The sequence below is a fragment of the Dipteris shenzhenensis genome, chromosome 11 (genome assembly GCF_047967505.1).
Source record: "Dipteris shenzhenensis isolate YYH24624 ecotype China chromosome 11, Dip_SZ_1.0, whole genome shotgun sequence".
Classification (NCBI taxonomy): Eukaryota; Viridiplantae; Streptophyta; class Polypodiopsida; order Gleicheniales; family Dipteridaceae; genus Dipteris; species Dipteris shenzhenensis.
In genome coordinates, this window is record NC_141606.1 from 3,148,973 (window position 1) to 3,169,112 (window position 20,140).

At 44.6% G+C, this 20,140-nt stretch overlaps 1 protein-coding gene across 5 annotated transcripts in view; it reads right to left on the reverse strand.

The window, feature by feature from the left end:
- Positions 1-19,194, reverse strand: part of ARPC4 (binding protein) — a 71,107-nt gene extending 51,913 nt beyond the window's left edge. The window contains exons 1-2 of one of the 5 annotated variants that reach the window (XM_087381380.1): positions 18,814-19,194; positions 9,102-9,220 (exon numbers count right to left, since the gene is read on the reverse strand). In XM_087381380.1, coding sequence (XP_087237506.1) covers positions 9,102-9,131 — 30 coding nt within the window. In that variant the 5' untranslated portion in view covers positions 9,132-9,220; positions 18,814-19,194. Of the gene's footprint in view, positions 1-9,101; positions 9,287-18,813 lie in introns of those variants that run through there. The other 4 variants (XM_087381378.1, XM_087381379.1, XM_087381381.1 and 1 more) reach the window with 4 other exon arrangements.
- Positions 19,195-20,140: the final 946 nt, after the last annotated feature.

The following is a 20,140-nucleotide window of genomic DNA, read 5'->3' on the forward strand; positions in this document are numbered from 1 at the left end:
GAATAGCATGCTCGCCAACCCGTGTGGCCATGTTCTTCCTGGTTTGCTCCTCCTGCAACAAGAGTCCTACCAACTTGTGAAAAGAGAGAGGATTAGCACCCCCCCTCAATGACAAATTCAGCGAGGTATGAAAACCGAGATACGACTCAGGAAGAGAATTCAGAGTGGTGGTGATTAATCATCTCTGAATCAAGAATTATCTCATCTATATTCAGCAATTGTTCCCTCAAATCCTAAAGCTTGGTGAGGTGATTATTCATGGAATCACCCTCATCCATATGTGTGTGAGATAGCTCTCTCTTCAGGAAAGAGACCCGAGCATCATTTCTGGCTGCAAACATGCTCTCCAAAATATCCCAAGCTGCCTTCGAGGTCTTGCATGACCGAATGTATGGAATGATAAACCTTTTGACAGAAAGAGAAATAATTGAAAGAGCTTGTGCATCACATGAATCCCACCTTTTTTGTTCCTGTGTGGGAGGCACCAAAGCAGTAGCTGCTGCACCTAACACTTGTCCTGCACCTTGTGCTACCCCTTCCTCCACCTTGTTGAGAAAGAGTGGCAGGTGCAACCACAGTCTCTGGCCTTGTCTCATCTCCTTTGACATAATCCCATACGTGTTTGCCAACTAAGATATTACAAACCATAAAGCTCCATAAAGAGTAGTTGCTGCCATCCAACTTATCCTCCTGTGTAAGAACACAAAAAACTTCATTGGAATTGTTCTGAGCCATATCTGCCAGATAAAACAAAAACGCAGCAAATCTGACAAGTGAAATCCCTTCCTCTGATCAAAGATGCACAACCAAAGTCTGCAAAAAATCTGCCCAAAATGGCAGCTTGCTATCACAGCCTATCCAAGGCTTAAAATGCATCAAAATGCTCTATAAATGCCCAAAATCTGCCAAATCTGTCTGGAAAAATGGCAAATGTCTACAATGTGACACAAGCTGAGTCCAAAATTGCCTCCAAAACTCCCAAAGTGACTGTTCACAGCCAAATTGCATCCAGAATGCAAAAGTCCTAGATTCCTGCAAGAAATTGCAACTGAAAGAGGGAAAAGTGACTAAAAGCCCCAAATGTTGCCAAAATTGCACTTTGCTTGCAAAAGCCCCAAATTTGTCTACAAAATTGGAATGCAAGACCAAAATCCCCAATTTCTAGACAAATCTGCAATCTGCTTGAAATGTCTGACCAAGAATGCACAAAGCACTCTAAAATTGCGATGTGCCTGCAAAGAATTCAGAAGCCCCAATTTCTCTGCAAAAAGAAACACCTGCAAAGGAAAGCACCTACAAAATGATCCTCCAAGGAGACCCTGCACAGAAAATCGTACGACGTATGGCTGGACCGTGATTGCAGTATGAGAGCCGTACACTGTACGGATAGCGTTGCACGGACGCCTGCACGGAATGTTGTACGGACGCCTACACGGGTGACTATACAGGCGCCGTACACTGTACGGACGTCGAGATTGTATGGCAGCACAGGAGTGACAGAACGTATGGTTGAGTATAGACGGGCTTGTACGAAATGATTGCGTAGGGCGTGTACGGACGGGGACAACGAGCTCCTATACGAAAGACAGAAAGTACGGCTCCGTTGTACGGACAACAATGGGCAGGGCGTACGGACGGAGGGTGCTCAATACAACCAGCGCCGAGACGTGAGTTGTACGGACGACGTTGGGAGAGCATACAGTCGAAGCAACTCACGGGCTGCATTTGGACGGCGTTGGTTCAGGAGCTGAAGCAGGTCCAGGAGCTCAATCTGTTGTGATACCAAATGTGAGAGAGAGAGAGAGAGAGAAGCAGACAAGCAGGGAGCCAAGAGCTGAAGAGCAAACATAGAAGATGCAATAGATAGGATAAGATCCAAAAACAAGAGTGGAGGTGGTTTTGTCTAAGTTAACCCACTAACTGTGGTTAGGGGGAAAAACCTCTAGTGAGGGAAAAGTGCTCCTAACTCACTTATGGATTACATGCTTGTTTTGAAAGGATTGAAACAAAAAACGAGATTTCAAGAAAGAAAGAAAACTCACCTCTTTTTTCTGTATTTCTCTTCCTTCTCTTTCTCCTTGTCTCCTCAATCTCCTCCTTTCCTTGTCTCCTCAATCTCCTCCCTTCAAGAAGTTGCTTTTGTAATCTCCTCCTTCCACTAACATCTTATTTGAAAAAATGGGTTGTTTTCTCTCTTTTGTAGGGCCAGTCTCTACACCGAGCGGGACATACTATTTCAGGTAAGTGCTTCCTCTTTTTTCCATTTATTATTTTTGTTATTTGCATTGGCCTGCAGCTAGCGCCTTAAGCACTAGCTGCAGTGATGGGCGTAGGAACCCTCTCTTCCCCACTACCTGGAGTTATGACAATAATTCTAACAGATACGTCTATCTGAGGAGCTCACTGCGACTCAACTCAAACAGAACTTGCTAAAGTGAAGGATGCATGCAAAGCTAGAAAATGGGCAATTTATCATGATGGACAAGCCTTGATTCGTGATTTCAAATCTAAACCTAAAGACTCTCAATCTTAAACTGATGTTATTCAAGTCGTTTTTCTAAGATAGAATTAGCAGCTAGTTATGCATCTAAATAATTGGGGTAGTTGCCTTGAGCACTCCCTTAACTCTCTGGATACCCAGATGTATTTGCAACTTTTTTGGTGTGTACAATGTCCCATAGACCCGTGAGGTCTCTTGTAGACGTCTCTCTCTCTCTCTCTCTCTCTCTCTCTCTCTCCCCCCCTCCCCCCCCCCCTTCCGCTCAACCTCTCCGCCTCAGCCACCCCTCACCCGCTCCACCTCCCCTCCGCTCAGCCTCTCTGCCTCAACCACCCCTCACCCGCTCCACCTCCCCTCCGCTCAGCCTCTCCGTCATGCGTACCGCAGCGCCCGTACCACAGCCCATCACCCATACTACAACACAGCCCGTCGCTCGTTATCCGTACATCGTACAACTCTCTCTCACCCATCGTCCAGCTCCGTACAGCACCCCTCCGTGCAGTCCGTCGTACATTCTACGTAAAGTCCCTCCGCATAGTCTGCCGTATAGTTCCGTACAGTCCCCAGTACAGCCCGCCGTACATTCTCCGTACAGCCCCGTACTTTCCCGCAACAAACTCCTAGGGTCTCTAACCCCGAGTTGGGCTAAACCCCCAACCCAACTCAGAGGTTAGTTTCAATTAGGGAAATCTAAAGAAATAGCCAATATGGAATGGCCTACCCTCTCCTCCAAATCCCCCTCAACTCCATCAACCTCAACTATCAAGACTCGGTACTCTACAGTTGCAGCCATGATACCCTCTTCGTATCCATGCAATTACCAGCAAGAAGGGTCCAAACAACCTATCATTGGACAACATGAACATATTTATTATTTGCAGCAAGCAGTCATAGAGTTAAGGCTTGAGCTTGCAAAAGTTCTAGAGGGACCTGGCAAGCAGGCAGTAATTGTGTGAACTCATGTAAGAATTCTCCTCCTACTCCTCAATATTCTCTACAATCAAAGATATGGTTCATACTGAAGTACAATCAATCAAGAAAGAAGTGATTGAGGAGTTCGACACAAAGGCAAACAAGACTGATATCCAGGAAGAGATAAAGAACATGAAGCTGATAATGCATTGAAGATTAGAGTGGGGGGGCTCCTTGAAGGATGGTTCAAAGATAATGACTCTTTCAATGAGACTTTAGCACATGTCAAAGCAACCATGCCTAATATTGAATGGAAGGTTAATGATGATAATGATGATGATGATGATGACGTGACAACTAATATCCGGCACTCCAAAGGACATGCTATTCTTTTCTTCGACAATCTTACAAGTTGAAAGGGACCAAGATATGGATAGCTAAGGAACTTACACGAGCTCAATTGAAGAATAAGGCAACGGAATTAGCGAAAGTCAGGGCCGCTAGGAAGGATGGAAAATGGGCAGTTTATCGTGAAGGCATAGCACTAATCAAAGAGTTTAAATCCAAACCAAAAGACTCTTAGTCTTAAACTGATGTATGTGTAGGCCATCATTTCCCAGTCGTATTGATGCCCTCTGGGCCCTGGTATGTGCCATGTAGCTTCAGTTATTGGCACTTAGGTCACCTAGTCCTAGTGGTACCACTAGGACACTGTCCTAGGGTTCCCCTTTATTTTTTGTACTTTCATTTGTTAGTTGTTGATGTGACGGCTTTCATAGTTATGCTTCACATTTGTACCTCCTTCCGCTTCCTTGAGCCTACAGATGGGAAGGTAGGACAACTCTATGTCTCCTGCTGACAACCGCTCTCAAACATAATGATAATGAACCTCAATGTGCTTGGTATGCGCATGAAACACTGGATTACATGCAATAGCCAAAGCACTCTAGCTGTCAGTGTAGACCATAGTGGAGGATGTCTGGCGGATACCAAGATGTGCAAGTAACTATCGAAGCTAGATACACTCTACTGTAGCGGTGAGGGCTGCCCTGTACTCAGCTGACCTCACAGCTGGATGTGGCAATTGTTGGTTGCTTCTTGCTGAGCCAAGAGATACATGAACTACCAAGTAAAAAACTGTTGCCGGTACGTGACACTCTGGTGTCGGAACAACCTGCTCTGAGATATCTGAAGACTCTCTTCACTGCTGAAGTATTTTGGAAACGTCTCAAAATACCTAGTATTTTCTGGTCATGGTGGCACATGTTTATCCGAAGGGATATAGCCACCTATGAATGTACAAGGTAGCCACATCATGTAACAAAGGGAACCAAGTGTAAAGCCTGTCGAAAGACTTCAAACTTGGAACGAGGAAGTGCCTTTGTAAACAGATCTGCTATGTTGTCCTCTGTGGGAAGGTAGGACAACTCTATGTCTCCTGCTAACAACCGCTCTCGAACATAATGATAGTGAACCTCAATGTGCTTGGTACACTGGATTACGCGCAATAGCCAAAGCACTTTGGTTTTCAGAATAGCCCAACAGAGCCCACTCTTTATGTCCGTGGGAGTGGATCTGATTTTTTAGTGCTGATTTTATATGTGGATGACATACTGATTACGGGCCCTGATCCTCAGCATATTGCAGCTTTCAAGGCTGATTTGCAGCAAGCTTTTTAAATGTCAGACATGGGACAGCTGCACTATTATTTGGGCGTTCAGTTTGCTCATGTTGAGTGAGGGGGGTATTATGATGACACAGTCCAAGTATATTGGACAGCTCCTTGATCGTTTTCAGTTTGAGAATTGCATGCCAATCTCTACTATTGTGGACCCTGGCTTCAAATTTTCAGCTCATGATGGGAGCCCATCATGTGATATCACTCTTTACCAGCGGCTGTTGGATATCTCATTTACTTGTGCCACACCAGACCTGATTTACAGTATGCAATATCCCAACTCAGCAGGTTGATGCACATGCCCAGTTCACAGCATTGGCAGGCCCATACCATGGAGGGGGTTTTGTAGGCCATCATCTCCCAGTCGTATTGATGCCCTCTGGGCCTTGGTATGTGCCATGTAGCTTTAGTTATTGGCACTTAGGTCACCTAGTACTTTGTGTCTTATGACACCTAGTACTAGTGGTACCACTAGGACACTATCCTAGGGTTCCCCTTTATTTTGTACTTTGTACTTTCATTTGTTAGTTGTTGATGTGACGGCTTTCAGCGTTCTGCTCCACGTTTGTACCTCCTTCCGCTTCCTTGAGCCTACACTATGGCTGATTAGTCTTTCAGACTATTATGTAGGTACTCTAAATAATTGGTTTTCATGTTGCACTCCCTGGGAGCTGCCATGTGCCGTACCTAAAGCAGTTGTACTAGATGGTTTTTTGCTGTCCCATCTCTCTCTCTCTCTCTCTCTCTCTCTCTCTCTCCTTGGGCTGTTGACGACACATGAGGTGCAGCGGATCTCACAATGACTGACACATCGTAAGAGGCGAGCTTTCCTCACACACAAGATGGACGAGCTGATCCAATCTTTCGCCCAGTATTGGATGGGGACGGAAAGCTGCCTATTGCCATCAAAAATCCAGACTCTAGCACACATATGTGGCACACTCACTATGTCCCGATGCAGCCCCCCACAAGACATTGTGCCATTCAGGCACCTCTCCAGTCTATTATTCCACCCCATCCTGCTTCCTCATCGATTCTTGTTGCTCCCTCTGCTCGCATCTACTGCTTCGCTCTAGTCTACCCCAACTGTGCCTCAACAATCTACTATTCCGCTCGAGGTGCTCCCTCATCGACCAATCTAATATTCCGCTCCAACCAGCTCTAACTACGCCTCGACAATTTGTTGTTCCACTCCAACTTACTCCAATTACTCCAACCCTATCAGCAGTGCCTCAACACCTGCTCCAACTGCACCTCTACTCCAGTCCACATTGTGACTCTGCTCCAACCTGCAACACTTAGCCCACCCCATCCATCCTTGCTCTCTTGAGCCAATCTGTTCGCCCTACCCCTGCTGCACTCTCCCACCCTCTCTACTCTATTCCCCACCACCCTCTATCCAACCTTGGCATTGGGTTCAGGGCACCTTTTTCTTTTGTAGACCTTCGCTCATCCAGCCCATCCTCTTTCCCCTTAGAATTACCAGGCTTGCCACCTTTCACTAACCCCTCAAGGACTGTAGACAAGAACGGTACGAGGGACTTTGTACCCTCCTTCCCACCATAAAAATTCCTCAAGAAAACGCATCAACATGGCCAAAGGAGAGAGACAGAAGAAAAAGGAGAACCCAAAAAATCAGCAACACAATCTATAGAAGGGAAAACAACAACAACAACAAGATATCAAGGATGACATTGACGGTTGAATGACACACAACAGTCTTCAGAAGATAGCACCATTGTACATAGATCTAAAGCTGCACAACAGCCTCTACCTCAGCATCATCCTCACCACACATTCTACGGGCTCTTAGGCAGCCTCCCCCGACTCACCCCAATCTCCGACTCTGTCCCCTCTATCACTCACACAGTGTATGCTCTCCCCCCCCCAATCACACCCCCCCATGTACCCCATGTCATACCAGTCTATGGCTGATTTCTCTCCGATTCATACTCTACCCGCCTCCTCTATGCTATATGCCTACCCTTCACAGTAGCCCATTGCCCCCTTGGACATCCCGCAGCTACAACATCCCTTTGCGGAGATACATCGCATGTGGGCAAGAGAGAGAGAGAGAGCAGCGGCAACAAATAGACACTCAAACGCGACGCCATCACGGCCCAAGCACAGGCAGCTGATCTCCAAAAGCGACGACGGGTAGAGAGAGTCCCAGCAGCCCCACGGTGGAATGGATTGCCATGATGCAGACCACCATTGAGGAGCTCTCCAAGGGCGTGGATGTTGTGAAACGAGGGCCTACAAAGGCAGCTTTTCAACCACTCTACTTAAGCAGCAATAGAGAGCCGATAAGGCTCTCAACATCAGGGTTCTCACGGGGTCCCACACACCAACTCTGTCGTCTCAAATGCCACCACCTTTGTGACCTCCACCTTGGAGGTGCGAGAGCATGGCGTCGAGGGAGCATGGCGGGTCGGAGAAGATCTCACGAGAGATCAGCCCTTTGTGATTCACTTCAGAGGAACCCAGACTTGACTTGCGGCACTAGTGCAAGCATGCAGCCCTTTGTAACCACCCAGACTCGACTTTGCACACATAGCAGAAGTATGGCAGCTCATCCATAGGTTCTTAATTAGCATTCATGTGGCCATTCCTCGTGACACTGCACGGCTGCATGGAGTGCTCACATTTCACTTGCATCAGTCCCCAATCTAAACAATATGAATTGAAAGGTGCCAAGCACCGATGTACTCCTCATATGTGGGATCACATGTGAGGAATGGACCCGTAGCCTTTGACACCCAATGTCAACTAATTAGTATGTCCTCCCACCTACACCTGAGATCACGAGCTGATTCTTAATTTTCCTATCATTGGTCTCTTGAAGAGAGGTATCTGGGAACCATGCCTCCAATGAATCAGGATTTCCACAGAAGGCATCAATTTCCTCTAATCATGTCATAAGTTGTCTAAGAAATTATCAAATTATGATGGTGATCTCCCCGCTGTCGGGGACATCCAATGCCTCTATCTCCTATTAATGTATTCATTGTGCTTGGTTGCTGTCATTGCCTTTCAAGAAGCTATCTGTGCAGCACAAGCAGATATTGGATGTGCTGGCATTAAGCTCACCTACATGCCTATTTCAGCCACAGTTAGGGGGAAGGGGGACCAGGTAAATGAAACGTTTTGGGATTTTTTGGGAGGGCTGAAACGTCAGCAAGGGGTTTTAAAGGTTTAGAAAAGGAGGCACCAATGCCCATCCAGAACTCAGAATTAGTACTAACATTTGAGATTACATGCAGCACACACCTTCAGAATGCTACAGCCTACAGCCTACCTGTGACTTAAACATAGTGCATATTGCATAGTACACAATTGTGTGCTATGCACAGGGGGAAACGGTGCGTTTTGTGGCTGTCCCCTACCCCATTCTACTTGCCAAAATCATAGTTACACGGAAACGCGTTTTGGAGGCCAAACGTTTCCCCACAGAAATGATGTTTCTGTTTTTGGACAGCCCTGGGACGGCGTTTCCCCAAAAAATGGCCAGGTTGAAAAGTTTCCCCACAAAAACACACTTTCTATTTTTGGACAGCCCCAAAACAGCATTTCTCCAAAAAAAGGCCTCCAAAACAGCCAGTAGAATGGGATAGGGTGTCTGAAATAAGTCCTAAGTTCATTTATGTCAATTTTTTTATTGTTATTATCATATAAATCTATTATTGTGCCCGCTCAACTCTCTTTTGTACCACTTATTTAGAATGGGACACAAATCAAAACTAGAAAGTAGAGGGCAAAAGCTACATAGTAGAGGGCAGTAACTCATATTCTGATTAGTAACATAAGCAAACGATGCTCATTGGAAGAACTACACATCTTAAGAAAAGAAAGAAAGATGTCACTAAATCATTTTTTATTTTAGAAACACACCAGAAGATTACACATATGGTCAACCATTGCCTCAATGGGCATTAAAATTACGTGTTACTAAGATATTTCTCTCGTAGATATAAATGACATCTCTCAAAGAAACCAAACATGTCACCGAACCTGTAAGCTAAAGAAGACCAGTAAACACATCCATCTTCAGCATTACAGACTCTGCAATGTATATCACAAGCGTAACCGGTTATCTCACTGATTGTCACAAAGTTGATGAATCAAAGCACCTGGAGGCACATAGCTGCTGTAAGAGTATTTCGAATGCATGTCAAATATGGCCTCAAAGTATTCGCCTGCAAAATTCAAGGATCCTCAAGACATCTTAAAGAGGTACTTGCTTTCCCAAATAATTTTTTGCATGCATAGCTGTTATTGGATATAGGGGCACATTTAACTTTATCAGATTCATACCATTAAGTGACGTAATTCTAATAACCATAGCAAGCCTGGGATATTCTCTTTAGATCTAGGCCTATTGTGTAATTAATTCTATGCAAAGGATATAGGGGTCATTGGAAAGACTAACCTTTGACTAATTAAAATACTATAATTTATTTTATCCTATTAAGGTTTAAGTATCTTTCTAATTCAAAAGGTATCTACATAAATTAAAATTTCAAAACTGTTTTTAGTTTTTCATTGTATTTGCATTATGTGATCTAGAGGAGATCAAGTCGGAGGAGCATTTTATATTCAGATGCCCTGTATATTACGAGATCCAAGGCCGCTACTATTGACTCTTCAAATATAGCTCCGGACTGCTCTCCCGCTTCCTTTCCTATCCGGACCAGAGATGCTTAGCCACCTTCATTCAAGAGGCAGTTAAGCATTGAGAGCGCTTGCTCAAAATACAGAGGCAGGGGCGGAACACACAGGCAAACTCGTCTCAGAGCATGATCACAGAGTTCTTTCAGCCAGATCACAGACCCTCATTCCTCATGTGGTTGGCGAGGCAGAGATCCAGGGCCAGTGACACGACATATCCGATAGAGAAAGGACACCCAGATCACACTCAGAGACATCCCGTCCATGTTCAGACCCGGAGCACGACCACACAACCTATAGGAGTTATTGTGGCCCAAGTCAAACATAGAGCTGCAGCCAGGAGACCACACCAGACCGCATCCATAGATAGCTGCCAGCGCTCTATCTGTGATCTTATACCACCGCAGCCTTGCTAGCCTCTAAGTCCACCATGACCTCTCTTCTAAAGCTCCAGTATCTGTTGTATCGGGCCAGACTTGGCACAGGACTTGATGTGACATGATAATGTTGATGATGTTGCTGTTATGACTGTGTGAGAACTTTTGCATCCTCTTGCTCCAACCAGCCACCTATCATCATCTTCCACCATAGCCAGTGATCACTTGCTGCATCCTGTTGCTCCCACAAGAATCGTGATTTGCTCTATGAGTTGTCCCGCCCTTCTATAGCCTGAAAACGTCTCCCACCTGCTCTTGCTTGCTCCATGTAACCCTATCCTGCAGCCTACAGCTTCCTTCCTGAATTGCAATTCGATACTTGTGCATATTCCTTCAGTTCTGAACTGTTCCTACTGTTTACAAAGCTTCCATACATTGTTTCAACTCACCCACATGCTAAAATGTTAGCTTCCACAACAAGGCTAACATCTGAAAGGAGATTCTGTGAAGCTCGCAGTACCACCCCTCGCTCTAGCTCTGCTATTGCCACTCCCACTCCCCCGGCCCCGTCCGAGGACCTGTACTATGACCTCACTAGGAGTGGAGAGATCATAGAAAATAAAAAGGGCAAAGAAGTGCTGGCCACTATGAGGCGGTTGATGAGCCACCATTTCAAGAGCGACATAACAATTGACTGACGGCACCAAGATGACGAGAAGTGGACGATACCCTAACCCCTCCAATCGGGAGTTCGATGACAATTACATGCGAGAGTGCATGTGTTCTGTCTTGAAGCATCGCAGGTCAATCTTGCGAATTACCATCGCAGCAATGAAGAAGCCTAAACCCAACTAGGCGGATAAAGCTGACTGGAAGATTTTGAATCTGAGCATGTTCCTTGCCTATACTTAGAACCTGTACTTATCTCGACCTTCTTGGTTAACAATTCATCTAGTAGTTGGTTTATCCTTTGCTTGTGCTTGGCCCTTCATTAGAGTTACTATCGTGATTTTCTATTGGACTGCCATTGGATCATTGTTTAGAATTTGAGATACTGACAATACTAACAGGAGATCAAATGTGGTAGTGCCTAAAAGGAAGATTTGGTCAGAGACTCTTAAGACTATATTTCAGCTTGTTGTTGGGCTGAGTTTTGGCATCTAGCTACATCTACCAGTCGAGATTCTACATCCTTGGCTTCACCAAGGATACTTTGGCATCTTGGTGTTATCCAAACATCTCAATTCTCTACTCTCCTAGGGTTTACTAGGTTCCGTCCACAATTCTAGGATTATCATTGATGCCTTGCAAAACCGCTCATGCCTTTCAGCTTTCTTCCTAGTATCTTCTCCATCTCGCTCCCAGTTAGTCCGCAAGGGTGTAGATGATAGCAGCCAAATATCGACAAGGGTGGCCTAGCCAAATATCGACAAGGGTGTAGATGATAGCAGCCAACAATTGAGAAGGGTGGCCGCTAGCCGATACCCCCACCACCATGATAAGACTATAGTGAGCATCCTAGCAATCATTTCCCAGCCTTGGGCCGCCATCTCATCCGAAGAAAGGCATCAAGGATGTCTTGGCTAGTGATCTGCACATTAACTAACATCTTTGATCTCCTGCCACCTCTCGGAGCCAATTATACTTTTTTTTTCTTTAACCTACCCATTCGCCACATATTGGCTCAATCCCTTGCAAGAGCTGGTAATAATGAGTGTTTTTCACTATGCCACCAACTCAAATTTGAAACCAAGCACCATCTTTCGGGGACTACATGGGAGTATTGTAGTCTAGTCCACCAAAAGCAGCATGCATTCATCCGCTAGAACAAGGAGGAGTCACTACTTGTTTAGCAGCACCTTCAAAGACTTCTTGATCTTGAACATGTCCGGGCATAGACCAATGGTTGGATATTATCTTCACTCTGACCTAGATTCCTTGCTTCTATCTGAACTTCTGTAAAGTCCAATCCGGAGTCCTTGAGAACTCTCTCTTCAATAAATCGCAGTTCTAGAACCAATCGTAGCAGGCTTGGCACACTTTGATAAGGTGAAAATTGAATTCGCAATAGTCAGTTGGCTTCCAATTGACTGGAGAACAATTCACACTAGGGTCTAGGGCCTCTTGGATCAATTCGCAGTAGTCCTAGAGCCCTTGGGAAGGCTGGAAAAACCTAATCGCAGCATTTAGACAGAACTCTGATGGCTGGAACAGACTTTGCAGCAAACCCTCACCCTTGCACGTGTAAAAAGACGGAAATTATGAGGCTGGAATCATCCATACAATCATCCTAGCCAAAAGAAATATCTTTCAATGGCTTGTGTAGTCGAAGAAATAACCCGATGATCTATATACGGAGGGGCATGACATTCTTCCAAGACTTTTGCTCTCATATCTTGATAATCACCTTTGCTTCATGCGGAAACCAATTGCCCCTGCTGAATATTTCCCATAATCTCTTCGAAATCTGGATCTTGAAGCAAAGTTCTTCCATGGCCTCGAGGTCCCTATAGTCAGCTATTACCACATTGTTCACATGGGGCCTTGTGGATAAAGCATTTGCTACCCTGTTCCGTGCTCTTGGAATATAGAAAATTTGGAAATTAAACATGGACAAGAAGTTGCCCGTTTCATCTGCTTTTCAGCAATCTTTGTTTAGGTCAAGAAATACTTGAAGCTCTGATGGTCAGTCTTGACGGTAAAGTCAGCTCCCAGAAGATAATGCTTCCAAATGGTTAATGTATGAATGACCGCTAGCATCTCTTTTTCGTACACACCCATGAATCTTTCTACATCACGCAGCCTCCGACTCTCATAAGTTATATGACTCGACCATCTTGGTGAAGTGCAGCTCCTACACACTCCCCACATGCATCACAATCCACATCAAACTATTTGTGTAGATCTGGAACAACAAGAATCAGCTCGGTTGTTAATTTTTCTTTGAGAGTGTTGAAAGCTGTCCTTTGCCATTCTCCCCATCTAAAGACTAAATTTCTTGGTCAAATCACATAACGGGACTGCTGTTTCAGCAAAGTGTTTTATGAAGCGTCTATAATAGGAGCAAAGCCTCAAAAACCTACGTACTTCATGCATTGAGGTAAAGCTCTGGCCATCCCTATATAGCTCTTATCTTAGCGGGATGCCTTCTTTAGAGATAATATGCCCAAGATCGTGAATCTCATCAAGAAAAAACTCACTCTTCTTGTTATGAATAAAAGCTTGTAATTTCGAAGTTCTTGGAACACGGTCGCCAAATGCTCCTTGTGTTCTCCTTCTATCTTTGAAAAGACCAATATGTCATTAAAGAAAGTACCTGTGAAATGCCTGAGGCTCTGAAAATCCTCTCCATCCAAAAGTAGTCCAAAAAGCTGTCTTACGAACATCCTGAGGATGGATCTGTATCTGATGGTATCCACTTTTCAAATCAATACGAATAAAGATTGTGGCCCCTTTTAGTCTATCCAATATATCGTCTGTGCGAGAGATTGGAAACCTATGCTTGACAATCATTTTGTTGAGGGCTCTGTAATCCACACATGCGATAGGAGCCATCTTTCTTTTGAACTAAGAGCACGGGTGAACAGAAGGGTGAGGAACTGGGTCTGATGAGCCCTTTAGAAAGTCGATCATGTACCTGTGCCATGATTTCTCCAGTCTATGCTGCGTTCACACGATAAGGTGGCCGATTCGGAGGCTCACTTCTTGGAAGGAGCTCTATGACATGATCTTCCGGCCACTCAGGAGGAAGCTCTCCTAGAACAGAATCTACAAAACAATCTTTCAAAAGGAGCTCTATGACATAATCTTCCGGCTGCTCTGGAGGAAGCTCTCCTAGAACAGAATCTACAAGACAATCTTTCAAAGAATCAAGAAACTGAAAATTTTCTTTCTCAACAGATTTCACTTCCACTTGGGATTCACCCTCTCTCTCTCGTACGAAAACAGAGTACGCAGAAATAGCTGTTGATTTAGCAATAGAAATACTTATACAACTGGGATTGTCTCGCCTCTTCCTTTGGCTAAAATCCTATGCTCCTTGTTTCTATGGATGAAACTGAGAGTTCTTGTCTTGATGTCAAGATTTACTCCCTTTCTGTGCAACCACGGCATACCCAAAATGACATCATGATGTTTGAGGGGTGAAACATAGAACTCCTCATGGCCCACATAGTCCTGGATATGAATTCTTAGTTTTCCAATCAATGGAGTGACTTTAACTGGTTTTCCTGCAAAAACATGTTCTTCATCTAGAGCTGGTCCCAAGTCTTCAGTCTTGATTCCTAGCCTTAAGGCTAAGTCTTCCGAAATAAGATTGTCTGATCGTGGATTAAAACGATCAAAGCATTATGGTCTCTTACTTTACCCCATTAGAGGCAAAGTTATCGAGCTTTTGAGTCAGTGGAGCAAAGTTATCGAGCTTCTGAGTCAGTGGCTCTTCCCAACTATGAATGAGCTTGGCTAAAGTCCCGTCCTAATGTCTCTGGAGTATGTCCAAAATATCTTCCTACCCACTCAGTGGGCCTCTCCCAACAATGTTGTGAATTGAAGGCATGTACTCCTGAGCAAAATGTCTGCTCATTGATTCTTTGACTATCCTCGTCATAGTTTAAAGGTCGGGCTGAAGCTCACATGGGCCACAGCCACTCAATGTGACTCCTCTCTTGCAAATAGTCTATGAGTTGCTGTCCATGCTCTTGGCTAAGTGCCAATCGCATGAGTGTGCGTCTAAATCGTGTAACCTTTGACACGACAAGAGAAGCACCTCGCTTGGTCTAGGTGTTTAATTACAAAATGCGTGCCTTGAAATCCCTGCTCGAAGAGAATATGCCACACATCTCATAGTATCAAGGGCATCTCATGAGCACATGCTCCTCTTCTCCATCTCTTGCATGTTGCATATGTAGAAATTGTCATCTCGTGATGGTGGTTATAGACTAAACATCTCATTTTGTATCGATGTGGAATCTATGGGCTGATGTACAAAGATGGCCCATGGTTATCCGTACTACATGCGAGGGATGGATCTTCAGGTATAGTGGCTGGATAAACCCATCATTTATCAGATGAAGAAACTAAGATTGCTCAGGAGATGGTCTGATTAGCCAGCTTGGATGCCTTGCCACGTGGCCATAATGATGATTCAGATTACATCAACTTAATGGTAAGCACTCCACGACATGATGAAGTGGCAAGTAAGAGCACTCCATCAATTGAGCTCATTAGCCTGACTTCGGAGGCCTCCCCCTTTTAAGAGTCAATCCCTTGAATGTAAGGGATCTCACAGACCTACCCTGACTGGAGGCCACCTTCCTCGAAATCGCAACATCAAATCTGACTGCTCCCTTCAGATGAAATGAAGCTTGTATATCAATATATGTCCTCACCAGAGGGATCTGGCAAATGGTGTGGGGCTCTGCTGTTATTCACCAAACTCTGACTGCTACAATGTAGGGTTTGGTGAGATAGGTGGTAGGCGACAGTGGAAGAGGTTGATACCCACCTTGGGGAGCCTATATCAATGACCTATCACTCCAGTCAGAGGGTTAAAAAAGGCTACTCGACTTCCAACTATCCTTCATATTTGGTGTATACACTATCCTTCTCCCAACTAGCTTGCTGCCCATTGTGGCCTACTAGCTTGTATTGAGGCATTTCCCCCTCCTCCTCCCTTTCTTGTGATGTCTCTCAGCTAAGAAGCTTTCTAGGATTGGCCAACTGCCATAGAAAGCACATCAAAGATGTTGCAGAGATCCTTTATCCCTTGTTCCAATCTCAAACCCCTTCATTGGGACCCTGCTCAACATCAGGCTATGGCCATCCTCAAAGACAACTTGACTTCTCCTCTAGTGCTCAGATTCAACGACTGCAGCAAAGTGTTTAAAATTAAAGCAGACATTGGCTCTTATGCCATTGGAGCTGTCCTTTCTCAAGAAGGGCATCCAGTAGCTTATTTCAGTTCAGTCCTCTCAAACATTGAATTATCCCGTGGGAAGCCAAATGGGCTACATATATGCAGCAATTTCATCTTATCATCAAGTATAAACCTGGCTGTTACAACAAGCAGGCAAACTGCCTATCTACATGTGATGTTTTCCATTGTTCAACTTCTGATTCCAGCTTTTTCTTAGTGGCCAGACCTGTATCCCACTGACAAGGATTTCCCCCATGTGTATTGGCTGGTCCAACATCCAACTGCAGGCAATACACAGCCTTTTCTGGATTACACAGTCAAACAGTCCTACCTCTACAAATTGGACAAACTATGTGTACCCCAAGGATCATGGAAACTCCAGCTCATCAAGGAACATCACTCCCCCCTCACTGCTGGATGCTTTGATGTAATGTAGAGGCACTTTTATTGGCCATATCAGACATGATGTGGAGAAGTTCATCAAAGCATGTGGTTCATGTCAACAAAACAAGAATTTGAAAGTCAATCATGGGTTGTACACTCTCCTCTTCCAATTCCCTCCAAGCCTTGGGAGCATATTTATATGGATTTTCTCTCTGGCCTTCCCACCAGGAAAAGGGGACATGACAATATTTATATGTAGTGGACAGATCCTCCAAAATGGCTATCTTCATGCCAACTACCAAGCAATGTGATGCCAACTACCAAGCAATGTGCAGTTACAGCAGCCCATCTTTTTGCCCAACATGTGTGGGTACATTTTGGGTTGCCCTCTTTATTGTATCTGACAAGGTTTCTAGGTTCCTTGCCATGTTTTGGACCACTTTGTGGCGGTCCATGGACACAAAACTCAAGCATCCTAAAGCCTAGCATCCTCCCATGGAACGGCCAAAATGAGGTAGTCAATAGGGTATTGTTTCAGCTTATCAGACTCTATTGCCAACATAAGCTCAAGAGTTGGGACTCATATCTTGGCTACATGCAACATGCTTATAATAGGGTTCCTCATTCCTCCACAAGGAAGAGCCCCTTTGAAGTATGCCATGCTTTCCAACCGGCTCTCCCCATGGACTTGGCTTTGCAAGCTCCTCAATTCAGAGCCTCTTCTTCCAAGGCAGCCCGAGATATTGCTAAGGCAAAGGCTTTCTCCCAACAGCTCCGGGATATCCATCAGCTATTGCAAGCTCCTCAGTTCAGAGCCTCTTCTTCCAAGGCAGTCCAAGATATTGCTAAGGCAAAACCTTTCTCCCAACAACCCCAGGATATCCATCAGCTATTCCATCATACTTCAGAGCAAACTCAAGCCCAATACAAACACCAAGCTGACAACTTACAAGCTTAGACAGGCTCAGAGTTTTGAAGAAGGTGACATGGTGTACTTGCATTTGCCCAAGGAAAGATTGCGGCATAGTCCCCATGTTAAGGTCCAACCTCTCAGATATGGACCTTTCAAAGTTCTCAAGCAAGTTCCTGACAATGCCTACACTTCCAATCTCCCTCCTAGCCTCTTCTCCATCCAGCCTTCAATGTCAAATTTCTGACACCTTATTATCCCCCGCTTCTGTCTGATGATTTGACTCCCATTCAGCCATCTCTTCCCTCTTATGTAATTCCAGATTATCAGCAGCCCCTTCCTGGACATGAAGACAAGAACTACTAGAAGAGGACCAAAGGAGTTGTACTTGGTGGGCAGAAAAGGTCACATTCCTTCCAAGGCTACTTGGATGGATTTCGATACCCTTACCTCCAAATTTCCACACTTGCTTGAGACTGTAGGCAGTCTCAAACGTCAGAAGGGGGGTAATGATGTGGATCTATCATTGGATTCATATTTCACATGGTTCATGATTGTAATAAGGCAATATTGCCATCTCCTCTATCACTCCTGGGGTCAATTTTATCCCTTAAGTTGCTATGGCTTGGAGCCAAGATTGTACACCCAAGGTGGATGTTTTGTGATGTGTCTATATTTTGTTGATGCGAGTCTGAGAGAGCTTCTTATTGTGGTCAGGGTGGACATCAATGCAAGCCATAAGAACAGTCCATAGAGCTAAAGGATTAACGATGAACAAACTTTATGTTCCACAAAGATGTCCATACACAAGGACTCAAGAAAGCAAGTGGGATGGAGTCTTATTGGATTTTCATTTGAGTTGACCAGTGTATGCCTTGCAGTGCAAATTTCAGTTTGAGGCATCTATTTTGGATGGTCCATGAGGGGGTTGACAAGAAGATATGTAGGCACTGAGTAAAGGCTCTTGTGTTCCATGAGGGACTTGACAAGAAGGTGTGCACTCTTGTAGAAGCTGCGTGAGGGCTCTGCGGTCTTGACACCGCCAGGAACCAACTACTACGTGTTACATGCACCTCATTATGCACATCTCCAAAATTAGCTATAGGTATTTAGCGGGTCAACATCAAAATGAACAGTCCAGTATCCATTGTAGACAAAAAGAACTATCTGTAAGCAACGACTCTTTGGAGAAATATGTTTGCCGGTCTCGGGTTTTTCTGGCTAAAAGCATTCAACCGGACTTTGAAATGGCGCAAGTAAAAATCTTCAAGAATTATAATCTGCATGCAATTTCGTACAGCCAGAAAAAAATGTTCTGATTAAAATTTAAAGCCTGATCTGCTATCTTCCAGGAAGCAGAAGTCCGCGAGCAACAATCACGATGTACGCGTAGTTCAGCTACCAGATCGATTTTAGCTTCGCCATTCAAGCAAACAAAAGACAATGGTTTATTCTGCCTTGTGCTCTTACCATTAGATCCCACAGCACCGCCCCAATGCTTCTCTAGCTCATGATTCGGCAACGCTCACATAATCTTGCCCCAATGCTTCTGCTAGCTCATGATTAAGATAGAAGAACCGAGCTAGATTTTCATTCCCCGAATTTACGTTTCTAGGCAATGACCATGTGATGGCAACCCATTTACAGGGACCTTAATCGTGAAACTAAGAAAATGTCACATCAATAGTAGAGAAATTGAGGTCGTCTCCCTTGTACTCCATAACAAAAATAGCTCTTTCCCCTCTTTTTCCAGGCCCTAAGAAAAGGAGTGCAAGATCCAAGGGTATAATTTTTTTATGAACGACTAGCAAGATACTCCTACTATGGGTTAAAGACCTGCTCCGCTGGGCCTCAAAGTTGGGGATCATCTATTGCCTTTAGTTTCGACTTTAGTTAACCCTAAATGGGTTTGTATATATTTTATTTTTTCAGCTAAATCTAGTGTACAGTTAGTCATGTGTGGTGTGCTATCTAGTTGTGTCCTCTCTCCTCATCTCCACTCTTCTCCTCTCCCCTCTTCATATTTTGTCATGGTATTAGAGCTCCCTTGCCTTCCGTTGAGGCATTGTGACCCTTGAGAGTGGGATAGAGATTGAGCGATCGAGTGTTTTCATTCTTTGATTCCGTTGATGAGAGAAATTTCCGTCCACTTGGAAGAATTTCCATCCATAGAATTTCCGTTTGTCTCCTTCGAGAGTTTGTGAGAGATCTAGTGATTGAGAGAGAGATTTGTGAGTTCTTTTTCATCATTTTTGTGTGAGAATTTTGTTCAATTCATTCTATCCATGAGACAGAGAGACCTTTATTCCATGAGAGCGAGAGCTTTTGTAAGCTATGTCCTCTACTACAAGCTACTCCAAAGCTCAATAGGAGATATCCAATGTCTACTACAAACCTCTACTCTAGAGGCTAAGGCGGATAGGAGCACAAGGCAATGGCTCCTTCACCATCAACGACTTCAGGTAACTAAGTAGTCGGCCTTCTACAACCTTAGCTAGCAAGGCAGCTCTCGTATACTATGGTGAGCTCTTAATCAAAGGTAGCTCATCTGTGACTAAGGCAGCTGCAAGCTCGAACGAGAGACTCCATGCACTTTGACTTGCCAACTACTCGTAGGCATCTCCTTCACAGCTAGCAAAGGCCCTCTTAGAGTGGCCTATCTCCTAAGGTGCAACTATCTCCTACATCTAAAGCTTTAGCAGCTCCAACTAAAGCTCCTACAACAACGAAGCGACATGCTCAAGCTTTAAACACCAATCGGGTGACTCCTCCAATGCAGGCCATCTCCAGCCTCCAT